Raw genomic sequence first — 15531 nt, forward strand, 5'->3', positions numbered from 1 at the left:
TCTCGTGCTGCTTGTTCGCGGTCTAATATTCCTCATTACCGGGCAAGTGGCTATCACTGGTGATCCTTGAACTCGAATCAACGTAGTCCGAAGCAACGAGCTACAACGGGACACTTATGTTAACTAGTACTCCATCATGAAATATAGATATATCAATATTTTGGTTTGAGAATGTGTATGAAATCTGTTTCTTCGGTGCAGACTGAGTGTATGATATACTGGTATAGCTTAGCCTGTCACTCTTACTCCCTCACTCACTCACTGGTATAGCACAGCCTGTAGTGGACTTAACTATAGGCAGACTGTAGACAACAGACCACTTTACCATGAGTGTTGTTATACTGGCAAAGTGTATTTACGTTAAAAGAGCAAGGCGACAGTCGACGAGCAGCCCAGGAGGAGCACTATGGGAGGACATACTTTTTTATTGCTACAACGTTCCACTTGTTCGAACTTCATCAAGTCCTCGAAGAAGCTGAACGTTTTCCCAATAAAGACTTTGTCCTCAAACGTTCTTTCCCAGAGGTGTGGTTGTGGTGTTATAAACAAGAGGCTCGAGGCAGCAGCATGAACGCGTAACAAGCTGCTGTATCATCCTGTATTTGGAATAGATCTTGGAATGCATTTTGCTTATAGAGTACTGTATTGTAGATAGCTTCTGGTCTTGTGTGACTTGTCTTTTCTTGTGCACAGCAGAGATGTTCTGCGTTAGAGTAGAGTCTTTGGTAATGAATGCCCTCACTATGAAGCACGTCTCTCTCACAAAATACCTCTTCCTCCTCTCCGTCACGTGATTTTGTCCATCTTAGGACTACACTGCTCAGCATCTCTTGGCAGCGGTCCTGTGTGTTTTGTACCCAAGTTGGTACTGATATGAGTTATGTTTTCTTCGTTTGTGACCTCAGATCTGTCTTACAAAAGCCCGGAAGCCTCAAGGTATTCATCAACGGTCTTAAGATCAAACCACAAGTTTCCTGGAGATGTCTTTAGCATAGAAGAGTGGGAAGGGAGGGAGTTAGCACAGCAGGGTCATATTTCGTGTCTTCTGTTACACATTAAGGTGTCAACTCCTCGAGTGACACGTCTTATAATACACGTCCGACACGACACTATTGGACACTGCCCAGGGGCCGTCCTGCACTGCCAGAAGAAGCTGTAGGGTCACAGACACTGTAAAATTAAGCACTGGTATATCCAAAATATTCATCTGCATTTATGTTTTTCATTGTACAGCAACACATTTCCAATGCAGTGTCCTCCCCTCCAATACTGATTGGAATTATTTAGCAATGTTCAGCAATGCCTGCCCAAGCAGTGCTTTTTAGTGGCCATCACAATCTAACAGTGGGCAGTGCTTTACAGTACCTCATTCATCCCAGTCCAGCAGTGTAATGTACAGTTACCGGGACATATAGCCGGTATAGTAACGGAAAGGTGATAATGTCATGTGCATTAGATGTGTTCTTGTGTATCACGTGATATCCAACCGTATTGAATCTAAGTTTCTTATTATCTTTCGTAGGTAATGACAGACTCACTAGGAGTATTTTTCAGCATAGGTAGTGTAGGTTTGATATTGTGTTCACGCATAACATTTTGAATTTTAACGATATTGCTATATCGCGATTTCGGGTTCAAGACCCCTCTTCAGTAGCTCTGGGGATACTCTATCTGGTCAGGATAAGAGCTGTTCAGATGAATTAATAAAATCACTTTTCATACCTAAGTTTTCATACTTGCTCTTCCCTGTGGGAGGTCACCTGTCGCCTGGGAGAGGTTACCTGGTAACTCAGGCAGTGGTGAAATGTCACGTGCTAGGGAAAGCCTCCGGCTTCGTGTTGTGACGAAACGTCGTGTGCTCGGACTTGTGGTGTTTTGTCTCGTACTTGAATTTGTGGTGTTATGTCTCATGTTTGGGTTTGTGGCGGATTGTCTCATGCTTGGGAGGGCCCTAAGGTCATCTGCTTGTATATTTGTCTCATGCTTGGGAGGGCCTGAAGATCATCTGCTTGTATATTTAGGTTTGGGTTCAACTCTTTAACTTCTTCAATATGGGTCAAATTCTCGTGGGCAGCATTAGCTGCCTGATGTATGATGATGCACCAAAATACTCGCATTATAAAGTATATAAAGTTACTGTTGTATTGTTCTCTTTCACTCTGAATGTTAATAACCATAGAAAATGGGATCAGGACAATTCATAGAATATGGGGATCACTCAGCTACAACTACAAAATAAATATAATCAAGACGGACGGCAACACCGGCATCCTTGTATACCCACTCGCTCCTCATGGTGCCGTCGTAGGCATCATCGTATCAAAGGGATTAATGTTTAATGCATCTAAGATTGGGAGGCGTCACAAACCCAAGCATAATTACAATCACGCGTTCAAGTTATTTCTTTTGCAAATATATATATATACATATATATATATATATACATACATATATATATATATATATATATATATATATATATATATTATATATATATATATGTGTGTGTGTGTGTAACAAAAAACACTAGGAGCGTTGTGTTCACAAATGCGTAAGTAACCACTAGGAAAAGTAAACTAACGAAGCAGAGCGCTTTCGTATAATTACATCTTCAGTGCAGATACACTGCATTGAAGATGTAATTATACGAAAGCGCTCTGCTTTGTTAGTTTGTTTTTCCTAGTGGTTACTTAAGCATATATATAAGTATATATATATATATTATATATACATATATATATATATATATGTATATATGAATGAACGCACAATGTAAATATCGAATAATCCACTTATTTTTGCTCCCACTTTATGATTTTATTTAAGAAATAAAAGTCCTTCACGCAATCAAAGTGTTAAGAAAAGAGAAATTAGATAAGAAATGCAAAGAAACCAAGCGTAGATCGTCATATATTTTCATTTAGAATACTTTTATTTTAGTTATGGAAAAATAATTGTTTAGTCTAGGGAAGCTCCTCAGGTAAAGAAACACTTTTTTTTTTTTTTTTTTTTTTTTTTTTTTTTAAGTCTTAGAGTGTTGTCTGTCAAAGTTTAGGCTGGTGTGGTTGTGGACTTTCTAGGTTCGTAGATAGTCTTAGACAAGACATAGTTCAAGTATTCTAACATCGTTCTTTGACATACTCCTCTCCATGCCGCTTCTACGTATAGATCTTAGTCATCTATAGTTTCCATAGTGTTTGCAACTTTATAGATTTTGTGCTGGTCAGCGTCTGGCGATTTCATTCCCTTGAGAGGTCAGTGGTCCCCAGACTGAAAGAGACTTTAACAAGCCAAGACCCCAGTGCCTTTCAGGTGAATGGAATCATTTGACGCTAACCAAAATAAAGTGTTTGAGGCATTACCAGCCCCCTTTTTTGAGTTAGGGGGGGGAGGGGATGCCTGTCCCGCTCCGCGTAATGCATAGTAACATTTTCTTGCTGTACAACTACGTTATGCTCAGGAATGTATCTTCTTTTGTATATTTTCCCCCCCTTATGCTGTGCTATACTGTAATGCTATAGTACATTGTAATGCCATAGTACACTGTAATGCTGTATGGTTGCAGAGCTGGAGGACGCGTGTTCGCTCTTGGGGACTGCACAGTCGGAGCTCAAGTCTGCTCTAACGTCTCGCGTTCTCACGCCCACCTCCGCCCATCCCCTGCACGCCCAACAGTCCTTTCCCTCACAACAGCAACCCCCGTCCTCCCCTCCTCCTCCTCCTCCACCTCCCCCTCCACCTCCTCCTCCACCTTCTCAATCACACTCTACGTCGGAATGTCTTCCTCCTCCCGTTCCTCCTCTTCCTTCGACAGAACTCTTCCCCAGGGCTCCTCCAACACCTGAGGACTTCCCCACAGTTCATCATCACCCTCCTCCTCCTTCCTCTCACCCGCATTCACTCCCTCATCATCATCGTCATCATCCGTTTCATCAGCGGTACCCGCTAAGGCATTCGCAATCGCATCATAAAACCAACATCACATCGACGTCGTCACCTTCGAACACCACCACCACCTCCTCCTCCCCCTCCTTTCCTCCACCACTATCGCAGTCATCGTCAATGGATCTTCAACAACATCATCTCCCCTTATATCGCCAACAACAACAACAACAACAACAACATCGTCAACATCATCACCATTCGCATCATCATCACCAACAGCCTCTCCCTCCACCACCACCACCACTTTCGCCATCACCTCCAACACCGCCTTTTCCTCCTCCACCAACGGACTTCGCTTCCTATCCTGATACTCCACCTTCTCCAACAAACGATCCACGTCATCCACATACCATCACTATGCCATCCCCGGCTACCTCCAACACCTCTCCACACATACCTCCTCCTCTACCACCTCCTCCACCAATGCACCAGTCCCAGCCACCTGCTCCACCACCTTCTCTCCACCTACTACAAGACTCCAAGCGCCTCCACAATCCACATACTCCACCACTCCAAAAACAACCTCAGCAGGAGAACACTCCAAGCCACTCCACCTCCGGTCTCCATCACCAACACCAACGCCAAAGCCGCTTCCACCACCAACCTCTCCACCAGCGCTACCTGTACTCCTCCTCGTCCTCCTCCACTTCCTCCACTAATACAGAACCCGCCCCCACTCCTCAAACCTCCACTGAAGTTCCTTCTCAGGCGAAGAGAATTGGTGGTCACGTGACGACATCGGGCAATGTCCCTCCAGGTAGATGCAATACTCACCTTGTTGCACAGCTTATATTGCATAAAAAACAATCCCCCCTTTATGTTGCAAGTCTCCTTCGTGCATTAACTGTCGCTTTCTTCGTGTTGCAAGCTTCCTACTCGCGCTCAATGTTGCAAGACTTATGTGCAAGATTCTTTCACCCACTATGTGTTAAAGCCTTGTTCATGTTACAAGAATGTTGCATATTGCACATCCCCATATATTCTTCATGTTGCAAAGCCTTGGTCATGTTGCAAGAATTTTTAATTTGCAAGTGTCCATGCACTCAGTACAGCAGCATTTGCCGTGTTGCAAGTTGCTTCATGCTGCAAGACGATCTATGCTGCATACTGCTCTGTGATGCAAGTTGCTTCATGTTGCAAGCTGTTTCATGTTGCAAGCTGTTCTATGTTGCAAGTTTATCCATGTTGCAAGCTGCCTCATGAAAAAAAATCCACTATCGGAGAAAGTAAACGGATAAAGAATAGAATTAACCGTATATTTCGACCGCTCTCTGTGATCCTCTTCAGCGGATGAAATATACGATTAATTCTATCCTTCATCCGTTTACTTTCTCCGACAGTGCGATTTTTTCATCTTACCTGTGTCATGACATAGCCCCTGTCTGAAGCTGCTTCATGTTGCAAGCTGCTTCATGTTGCAAGCTACTCCATGCTGCAAATCTACATATTTATAACCCGGATGCTCGATGCTGCATACCTTTCCTAACCTACCCCATTCCTCTCTCGCCCCCTACGGGAGTTGAACGGGCCGAGAGAGAGGAATGGAGTAGGTTAGGAAAGGAACACAGCGTGATGCGAGTTATGAATATGTTGATTATCTGCCCATGTATGTACACTCTGAAGAAGTACTGTTAAGAGTGAAACGTCAGTGATTAAAACTCCTTAGATTCTCGGTGTTTATCCCACCATCCCAACACTTATATATATATATATATATATATATATATATATATATAATATATATATAATATATATATATACATATATATATATATATATATATATTAATATATATATATATACATATATATATATATATATATATATATATATATATATATATACCCTCTGAACGTCAGTATTGCAAGATCGTTTTTTTTTACAAGCTTTCTCGCCACACTCATGCAATGTTACGTTTTTGTCTCATTCCATCAATGTTGCTGCTTTCCATTCAGCTCTGCACGTCTGCCTCCTAACTCGCAATGCACTGTAGTCATTTCGAGTCCTTCCACATCCACCATCATTAGTAAATCTCTCTCTCTCTCTCTCTCTCTCTCTCTCTCTCTCTCTCTCTCTCTCTCTCTCTCTCTCTCTCTCTCTCTATATATATATATATATATATATATAAATATATATATATATATATATATATATATATATATATATATATATATATATTTCTCAGTCTTTCTGTCTCTACCTCTAACTCGTTTTTTTTTCTATATCTCTCCCTCTCTCTCTCTCTCTCTCTCTATCTATCTATCTATCTATCTATCTATCTATCTATCTATCTCTCCCTCTCTCTCTCATTATTGCAACTTTTGCCGAATTTAGCCGCTTCTTGCAACGCACAAGGATTCCTATTCATTGTCCTGCATCGTTTCTATTGCAACCTTTTGTCTTCGTGTTCCAATCCGTCTTCCCGTGGTACAAAGCCTTCCAGGCACACCGCCTCTACATCAGCCTTCCCGACGGAGTGTTCATCTCATCAAAACGAGGACTGCCAATACAGATCTTGATGTTCAATGCAATGGTTTCTGCAATTGTGAACGTGTCTACCCTCCCTCCTCCCACCCACGTCCCTCTATATCCCTTTCCCTACCCATTACTCCCTCATACCCGACTGTTTTCTGTGTGTTAAGATAGATAAATGCATGAATATGTGTATACATATGCACATATACATTCAAGTGCGAAAGAATGTGAATATTTTTTCCTTAGTGTGTATGCATGCAAGCAATCAAGCACGTGCACGCAAACATACGTGCTATATCAAAATATATGCTTTGACATGCGCACACATATACACTTACGCAAACACACATACACACGCACGCACACACACACACACACACACACACACACACACACACACACACACACACACACACACACACACACACACACACACACACACACACACACACACACACACACACACACACACACACACACACACACACACACACACACACACACACACACACACTATAATGTGGAATATTACATGCTACTTGGTTCTTGATTTTTTATGAGAATCTTGTCCCCAGTAATGATTTTGGTAAACTTGTTTTTCTTGTTTGATTGCATGTTTTTAAATTAGAAATATAACGAAGAAGTAGCCGTATAACTTGATACTGAATTTCCTGAAAAACGGGTAATGATGTATGATCACAGTATACTTTGCGATTAATTGGATCAAGGTCAAGCTTACGTCAAGGTCACCGGTTTTAAGTCGTTTTGCTTTGAATTTCTTTTCTCAAAATTTCACTGGCTGATACCGGATCATTTCATTCAGCCTGGGGAACTTCACCAAAGGGTGAAATAAGACGTTGTTGATGTTTATATTGATGTTGATATTGGTCTTAATGCTGATGTTGGTATTGATGTTGATGTTGATGTTGATATTGATTTTGTTGTTACTGCAGTTCACTTTTTATGAGGGATGATGTGAGAGGAAACAAATTGGAAATATATATATATATATATATATATATATATATATGTATATGTATATATGATATATATATATACTGTATATATATATGTATATATATATATATGTATGTGTATATATATATATAAATTATATATGTATGTATATATATATATATATATAATATTTATATATATAATATATATATATATTGGAAATTGGTATGTTTTAACACATTTGTAAATGTTCACTATAAACCCACTATCGGAGAAATAATAACGGAATGTACAGGGAAACTGTATATTTCGTCTACTATCTGTAGTCCTCTTCCAGCAGAATAGTTACAAGAAGTTAAGGTTACAAGTATATATGAGGTAGTGAGGGGGTACATAAAAGGGGATGGGGAAAGTGGGGGGACTCAGGTTACATGCCCTTTGAAATGGTTTGGGTCAAGGAAGGGTAGTTGTACCTAACTTCTTGTAACTATTCTGCTGAAGAGGAACTACAGATAGTAGTCGAAATATACAGTTTCCCTGTCCATTCCGTTATTATTTCTCCGATAGTGGTGTTTATAGTGAATATATATATATTATATATATATATATATATATATATATATATATATGCATGTATATATATATACAGTATCTATTTATGTACTTTTAACGAAGACTGACTAGAGTCCATTGCATATGGTTCACTATATAGATGTCGTTGTAACAGTTAGGCTCCAAATTATTTCATTCAGCTGACAGCGACAGGGACCACGATGCGTCTATTTAATAAAATCCTTTGACGCCTGAAGGGGACGAAGGCTCTCGTAGCACAAAGGGCAAAGTGACAAAAGATGACAAGACAGCATACGACGAACCAAAGACACAAAAGACAAACACGAGAGGAAGCAAGGAAGATAAGACAAGGTGACAAGCGAAGACAACACAAGACAAGCGAAGCCATGACGAGTAGATTTTGTCTTTGTTTACTCAATGACGTCATCAGGGTCTTCAGCTGATGGCCAACATTTACTTTGGCCACAGGAGGGGGAGGAGGGGGAGGCGGGAGGGGGAGGGTGATGGTGGTGGTGATAGTGGTGGTGGTGGTGGTGGTGATGGTGGTGATGGTGGTGGTGATAGTAGTGGTGGTGATAGTGATGGTGGTGATGATGGTGGTGTTAGTGGTGGTGATGGTGGTGATAGGGATGGTGGTGATGATGGTGGTGATGGGGATGGTGGTGTTGGTGGTGGTGGAGGTGAGTGGTGGCGGTGGAGGTGAGTGGTGGCGGTGATAGTAGTGGTGATGATGGTGGTGATAGTGATAGTGATGATGATGGTGGTGATGGTGGTGACAGTGTTGGTGTTGGTGGAGGTCTGGTGGTGATGGTTCGTTCTCCCTCAGTGGTAGTGATGACGTAGTGGTGATTGAGGTGCAGTCCCGAGGGGCTGGCATTCGGTGCCTGAATTTCTTCCAAACTAAGTAGAATTGACAACCGGCGACTGATCTCTGCCTCCTCCTCCTTCTCCTCCTCCTACACACATAAGAACATAAGGATGGAGGAGACTGCAAAAGACCATGAGGCATACACTAGGCAGTTCCATGATAACACAGACATCAGACCCTATAAGGACCACAAAATTCATGATCCTAGATTTAATTCACTTCTTTCCCTTTTACGGGCCACATGACGTCACTGATCCTGTGACGTCACAGACCACGTGACCTCAAAGACCACATGACATCATCGACCACTTGACGTCATTGGCCACGTGACATCATCAACCACTTGACGTCACTGGCCACGTGACATCGACCACATGACGTCACTGACCACGTGACGTCACTGACCACCTGACGTCACAGACCACGTGACGTCACTGACTGAAACAACCAATCAGCCTCGTTGAACATAATCAGCTTTAGGAAGGTCTTAAGTAAATGAATAAAATCGCCTGGCGGCACACAAGGGAACACAATGGAAAGCAAACCAGTACGAAACTTTTTTTTATTATCATTATTATTATTATTATTATTATTATTATTATTATTATTATTATTATTATTATTATTATTATTATTATTATTATTATTATTATTATTATTATTATTATTGTTATTATTACTATTATTATTATTATTATTATTATTATTATTATTATTACTATTATCATCATCATCATCATCATCATCATCATCATCATCATCATCATCATCATCATCATCATCATCATCATCATCATCATCATCATCATCATCATCATTATTATTATTATTATTATTATTATTATTATTATTATTATTATTATTATATTTCTCTTTTTTTGGCTACCTCCCTTGTAAGGGGGAAAAAGCCTTTGGTATATGTATGTATGTATGTTTCTCACCCTCTACCTCTACCTCTTTCTTCCCCCCATTCTCTCTCTCACTCTCTGCCTCCTTCTCCCTCTCTCTCTCTCTGCCTCCCTCTCCCTCTTTCTCTCTCTCTATCTCTCTCTCTTCCCCCTTTTCTCACATTCTCACTAATCTCCCTCTCTTTCTCTCTTTCGCTCTCTCTCTCTCTCTCTCTCTCTCTCTCTCTGCCTCGCTCTCCCTCTTTCTCTCTCTCTATCTCTCTCTCTTCCCCCTTTTCTCACAATCTCACTAATCTCCCACTCTTTCTCTCATTCGCTCTCTCTCTCTCTCTCTCTCTCTCTCTCTCTCTCTCTCTCTCTCTCATTCTCTCCTCTCTCTTTCCCCCTCTCCCCTCTCTCTTTCTCTCTCTCTCTCTCTCTCTCTCTCTCTCTCTCTCTCTCTCTCTCTCTCTCTCTCTCTCTCTCTCTCAAGCTAATAAACTACTCTATCATTAGCAAGAACAAAATTATTTAAGTGTGTTGTACTTTAACAAGCTAAGCCCACTATTACAAATCGACCAATTCCACTGATACCCAAATCATTTCGCAAAAAAAAAAAAAAAAAAAAAAAAAAAATCTCAAAATCCAATCAACAACCACTCACCCCCCCCCCACTCAATCTACCCAATCTGGGACTAAGACGAATCATCTGGACCAGACTCTCCAATCGTTCTGCCTCACCCAATCCCCCCCCAATCATCCGCATCACGTTACAGAGTCGGGGGGTGGGCTCCCCGATCCCTGTGATTGGCTGTCACCCAATCCCAGGGCCTTCAACTAATCACCACAGATCGGTCCGACCAATCCGTCTTGCGGGCGGCCATCCGACGCCCCGTCTTAACAGCTCCTCCTCCTCCTCCTCCTCCTCTTCCTCCTCCTCCTCCTCCTCCTCCTCCTCCTCCTCTTCATCCACTTCCTCGTTCTCCACGTCCACTTTCTCCTCCTCTACCTATTCCTCTTCCTCTCCCTTCTCCTCTTCTTCCTTGTCCTCTTACTGCCCCTCCTCCTCCTCCTCCTCCTCTTCATCCACTTCCTCCTCCTCCTCGTCCACTTTCTCCTCCTCTCCCTTCTCCTCCTCCTCCTCGTCCTCCTCTTCTCCCTCCTCCTCCTCGTCCTCATACTGCCCCTTGTCCTCCTCCTCCTCCTCCTCCTCATACTGCCCCTCCTCCTCCACCTCCTCCTCCCCATGCTGTCCCTCCTCCTCCTCCTCCTCCTCATTCTGCCCCTCCTTTTCCTCCTCCTCCTCCTCCTCTCCATACTGTCCCTCCTCATTCTCTGTATCTTCTTCCTAACCTTTTATTGATCGATTTCTTGAGTTCAGTGAACGAAGCCTCACGAGAATGATAAAAACGAGAGATACATTTTATGGATATCTAATGTATATACATATATATATATATATATATATATATATATATATATATATATATATATAATACGTATATATGAATATTTGTATATATATGTATATATATATATATATTCATATAATACACATATATATATAAATATATATATACACACATATATATATAACATATATATATATATATATATATATATACATATATGTATGTATGTGTGTGATTATTCATCCTGTTTTACTGGAATTGTATCACTCCGATTACATTAACATGATTTCCAATACGGATTGCAAACGCTTTGCAATATGTCGCAGTTGTCGCTCATCACTTTTCAAAAAAATAAATAAATAAATAAATAAACAGATAAATAAATAAAGTGAAATAAAATCAAATAAAAATTACCCACTCTTGTCCCCTCTTCCTTTCTTCCTTCTTCTTCCTCTTCCTTCCTCTCCACCTTCTTCCCCTCTCCACACTTCTCCTCCCTTCCACTCTTCACCCTCTTCCTTCCTTCCTCCCATCTTCTTCCTTCTTCCCACCTTCTTCCTCTTTCCACACTCTCACTCCCTCCCGTCCCCTCTTCTTCCGCTCTCCCTCCCACACTCCCTCTCCCTCTCCTCTCTCTCCACTCCTTTCCATCTCACACTTCTCCTCCCCTCATTTCCCCTCACTTACTCTCTTCTCCTCTCTCCTTCCCTCTCCTCCCCCTCCCTCCCCTCCCCTCACTTCCCCTCATTTCCCCTCTCTTCCTCTCTTCTCTCCCCCCTTACCCTCTTCTCCCCTCTCCCCTCTCCTTTCCTTCCCTCCCCTCCCCTCACTTCCCCTCATTTCCCCTCACATACTCTCTTCTCCCCTTTCCTCCTCTCTCCTTCCCTTCCCTCCCCTCCCTTCTCCTCTCTCCTCCCCTCTCCTTCCCTCCCATCCCCTCTCCTCCCCTGTCCTCCCCTCCCTTCTCCTTCCGTCTCCTTTTCCTTCTCCTCTCCTTCCCTCCCCTTTTCATTCGTCCCCTTCCCTCCCCTCTCCTCCCCTCCCCTCCCCTCTACTCCCATTCCCTCCCCTCCCTTCTCCTCTCTCCTCCCCTCTCCTTCCCTTCCCTCCCCTCTCCTCTCCTCCCCTCCCTTTTCCTCCCCTCTCCTTTGTTCCCCTCCCCTCTCCTCTCCTCCCCTCCCCTCTCCTCCCCTCTCCTTTCCTTCCCTCCCCTCTCCTCCCCTCTCCTTCCCTCCCCTCTCCTCTCCTCCCCTCACCCTGTCCTCCCATCCCTGTCCTATACCCCTTCCTCTCCTCCTCCCCTCCCCTCCCCTCACTTCCTCCTCTCTCCTCCCCTCGCCTTCCCTTCCCTCCCCTCTCCTGTGTTCCCCTCCCCTCCCCTCTCCTCTCTTCCCCTCCCCTCTCCTCTCCTCCCCTCCCCTCTCCTCCCCTCTCCTTTCCTTCCCTCCCCTCTCCTCCCCTCTCCTCTCCCTCCTCTCCTCTCCCTCCTCTTCCTCCCTCCCCAAAACAATTACTCCTCCCCGCGTCTTCTCGACATCCAATACCTGAACTCTTGGACCCAAGCCCCACGAGACACCGCCATCGATCCTCACTACCCTGGACACTTAATGCCCGCCTCTCCAACCCCTAACCTCAGACCCTAACCTCCCTAAACCACTAAAACTCAGCTCCCGTCTTTAATCGTTAACCCAAATTCTTAAACCCTAGTATACAGCCCCAAACCCTAAAACCCTACAACCTCGCACGCAAACCCTAAAAATGAAGCAACCCTAAAATGAAAAAAAAAAAAAATGCATCCTGTCATTTTGACCCTGGATACCTAAAACCCTAAACATTAAACCCTAAACACGAAACACAACCCTAAACTAAAAAAAAAAAAAAAAAAAAAAAGATAATAATAATAATAATAAATAAATAAATAAAAATCTGACCCTGGATATCAAAAACCTTAAACCATCAAACCTTAAACCTACAGCCCTTGAACCCTAACCTTCAATGCCGGACCCTTAATCCCGTTGTTTCTTAACCCTGTGGAGTTCGCTAAGCGTGTTCAACTCGAGCAGTTTAGGTCGTCTGTTGGTTAAACATCTTCAAAGTTTGTTCAACTAATCTCTTTTGTGGCGTTCTACAACAAAAGGAAAAAATGTTAAATCTCTCACACTCTATCTCTATCTCTCTATCCCCCTCTCTCTCTTGCTCTCTTTCTCACTCTCAGTCTTACTCTCTCTCTCTCTCTCTCTCTCTCTCTCTCTCTCTCTCTCTCTCTCTCTCTCTCTCTCTCTCTCTCTCTCTCTCTCTCTCTCTCTCTCTCTCTCTCTCTCTCTCGCTCTCTTTCTCACTCTCACTCTTACTCTCACTCTATATATCTATCTATCTATCTATCTATCTATCTATCTATCTGTCTCTCAAACTCTCTCTCCTTCTCTCTATCTCGCTCACACACACAGACACACACACACACACACACACACACACACACACACACACACACACACACACACACACACACACACACACACACACACACACACACACACACACACACACACACACACACATACAGATACATACATACATACATACATACATACATACATACATACATACATACATACATACATACAAACATACACACACATACACACATACATACATACATACATACATACATACATACATACATACATACATACATACATACATACACACATACATACATACATACATACAAAACTCGATAACTAGCAAGAGGCAATGAAAAATACTAAGGTAAAGGCCCCTCTTGTCCTTAAGAAACCACTTTCTTTGGATTGTTCTTGTGAGGGGGGGGGGAGGCTCGTGTTTTTCGCCACGCGAATTCCCCCACCACCAAACACCCCTCTCCCCCTATCCCCCAATCCCCCCAGTCCTCCATCCCCCCATCCCCACCCCTTCCTTCCTTTGGGTGTCCAAGAAGAATAATCAAGGTTGGACCCAAGTATCGGAACCTATGTGGGTCCGCAAGACATTTTCCAGTTATTGGTTTCTCGAAAGGGGGAGGAGGGGAGGGGGGAAAGGGGGAGGGATGGCAGGGGGGAGGGACGGGAGGGGGAGGGACGGGAGGAGGAGAGGGGAAAGGGGGAGGGACGGGAGGGGGGAGGGACGGGAGGGGGAGGGTCGGGAGGAGGAGGGGGGAAAAGGAGGAGGGACGGAGGGGGAGGGAAGGGTGAAGGGGTAGAGTGAGGAGGGACTGTCTTTAGGGGAGGGGAGTGGGCTGGGAGGGGCAGGTGGGGGAGGGGGGGGGAGGGGGGAGAAAGGGGGAGGAAACGGGAGGGGGGAGGGGGGGGAGGGGGACACCACCTCAAGGCTGTGTGGAGTCGACTTGGACGGGGAAGGGGTGAGGGGAGAAGAAGGGAGAAGAGGAGGTTTAGGAGATAAGAGAGGCGAGAGGGACCACAGACCCCCGGAAGGAAGCAGGGAAGGAAGGGAGAAGAGGTGGGTTAGGAGGAGGGGAGAGGAGAGGAGTTTAGGAGGAGAGGAGGAGAGGGGGCCAGGAGGAGAAAGGGAGAAGAGGGGGTTAGGAGGAGAGGAGGAGGGGAGGAGAGAGGGCAGGAGGAGGTGAGGAGAGGAGGAGAGGAGGTTAGGAGGAGGGGAGGAGAGGAGGTTAAGGAAGGAGGGGCGGAGGAAGAGGAGGTTATGAGGAGCGGAAGACGAAGAGAAGAGGAGAGGTGTTGAGGACGAAAAATTAGGGGGAGGGGAAACAGGGGACAAAGAGGGGGAAGAAGTGAGCACCACACAGAAGGAGGTTAGGTATGGCAAGGGGCGGAGGAAGAAGGGGTGCCCGAGGCGGTAGGGGGGAGGAGAGGGGAAATGAGGGGAATGGTGGAGAGGGGACCGAGGGGGAGGAGAAGGAGAGGGGAGGTGAGGAGGGGGTTCTTCTCTTCATTCTTGTCTTAACTTCTTCTCTTCTTAACTTCGGCTTTGCTTCGTCTTCTTAACGTCGTCTTTTCTCTGCTTCGTCAACACTTCTTCGTTTCTTCTCGGCTTAAACTTCGTCAGTTCCTCCTCTCCTCCCTTCTTAACTTCCTCTTTTCTCTTCAGGGGAAGGGAGAAGACAAGAGGGGAGGAAAGAAGACGATAAGGAGGGAGAATAGGAGATGGAGGAGGGGAATGGGGGGTGGGGAGAGGGGGGGAGGAGGGGGGGAGGAGGGGGAAATGGGGAAAGGGGAGGGTGAGGAGGGGAGTGAGAGAAGGCTCTCGCTTCAGTTTGCATGTCAAGGTTTCAATTATTGAAAGATGGTTTCAATTATTGAAAGATGGTTTCAATTATTGAAAGATGGTTTCAATTATTGAAAGATGGTTTCAATTATTGAAAGATGGTTTCAATTATTGAAAGATGGTTTCAATTATTGAAAGATGGTTTCAATTATTGAAA

At 44.0% G+C, this 15531-nt stretch overlaps 2 protein-coding genes across 2 annotated transcripts in view; both read left to right on the forward strand.

Annotated features, from left to right (window-relative positions):
* The window catches only part of LOC143022387 (uncharacterized), a 372359-nt gene that overhangs the window by 144741 nt on the left and 212087 nt on the right, over positions 1-15531 (forward strand). The window lies entirely within an intron of this gene.
* Myo95E (Myosin 95E) overlaps positions 1-15531 on the forward strand; it is a 113380-nt gene that overhangs the window by 56641 nt on the left and 41208 nt on the right. Inside the window, exon 10 of the mRNA XM_076180560.1 lies at positions 3566-4702. Coding sequence (XP_076036675.1) covers positions 3566-4702 — 1137 coding nt within the window. The remainder of the gene's footprint in view (positions 1-3565; positions 4703-15531) is intronic.

The sequence above is a fragment of the Oratosquilla oratoria genome, chromosome 44 (assembly GCF_046742065.1).
Source record: "Oratosquilla oratoria isolate Oo_2021 chromosome 44, ASM4674206v1, whole genome shotgun sequence".
Taxonomy (NCBI): Eukaryota; Metazoa; Arthropoda; class Malacostraca; order Stomatopoda; family Squillidae; genus Oratosquilla; species Oratosquilla oratoria.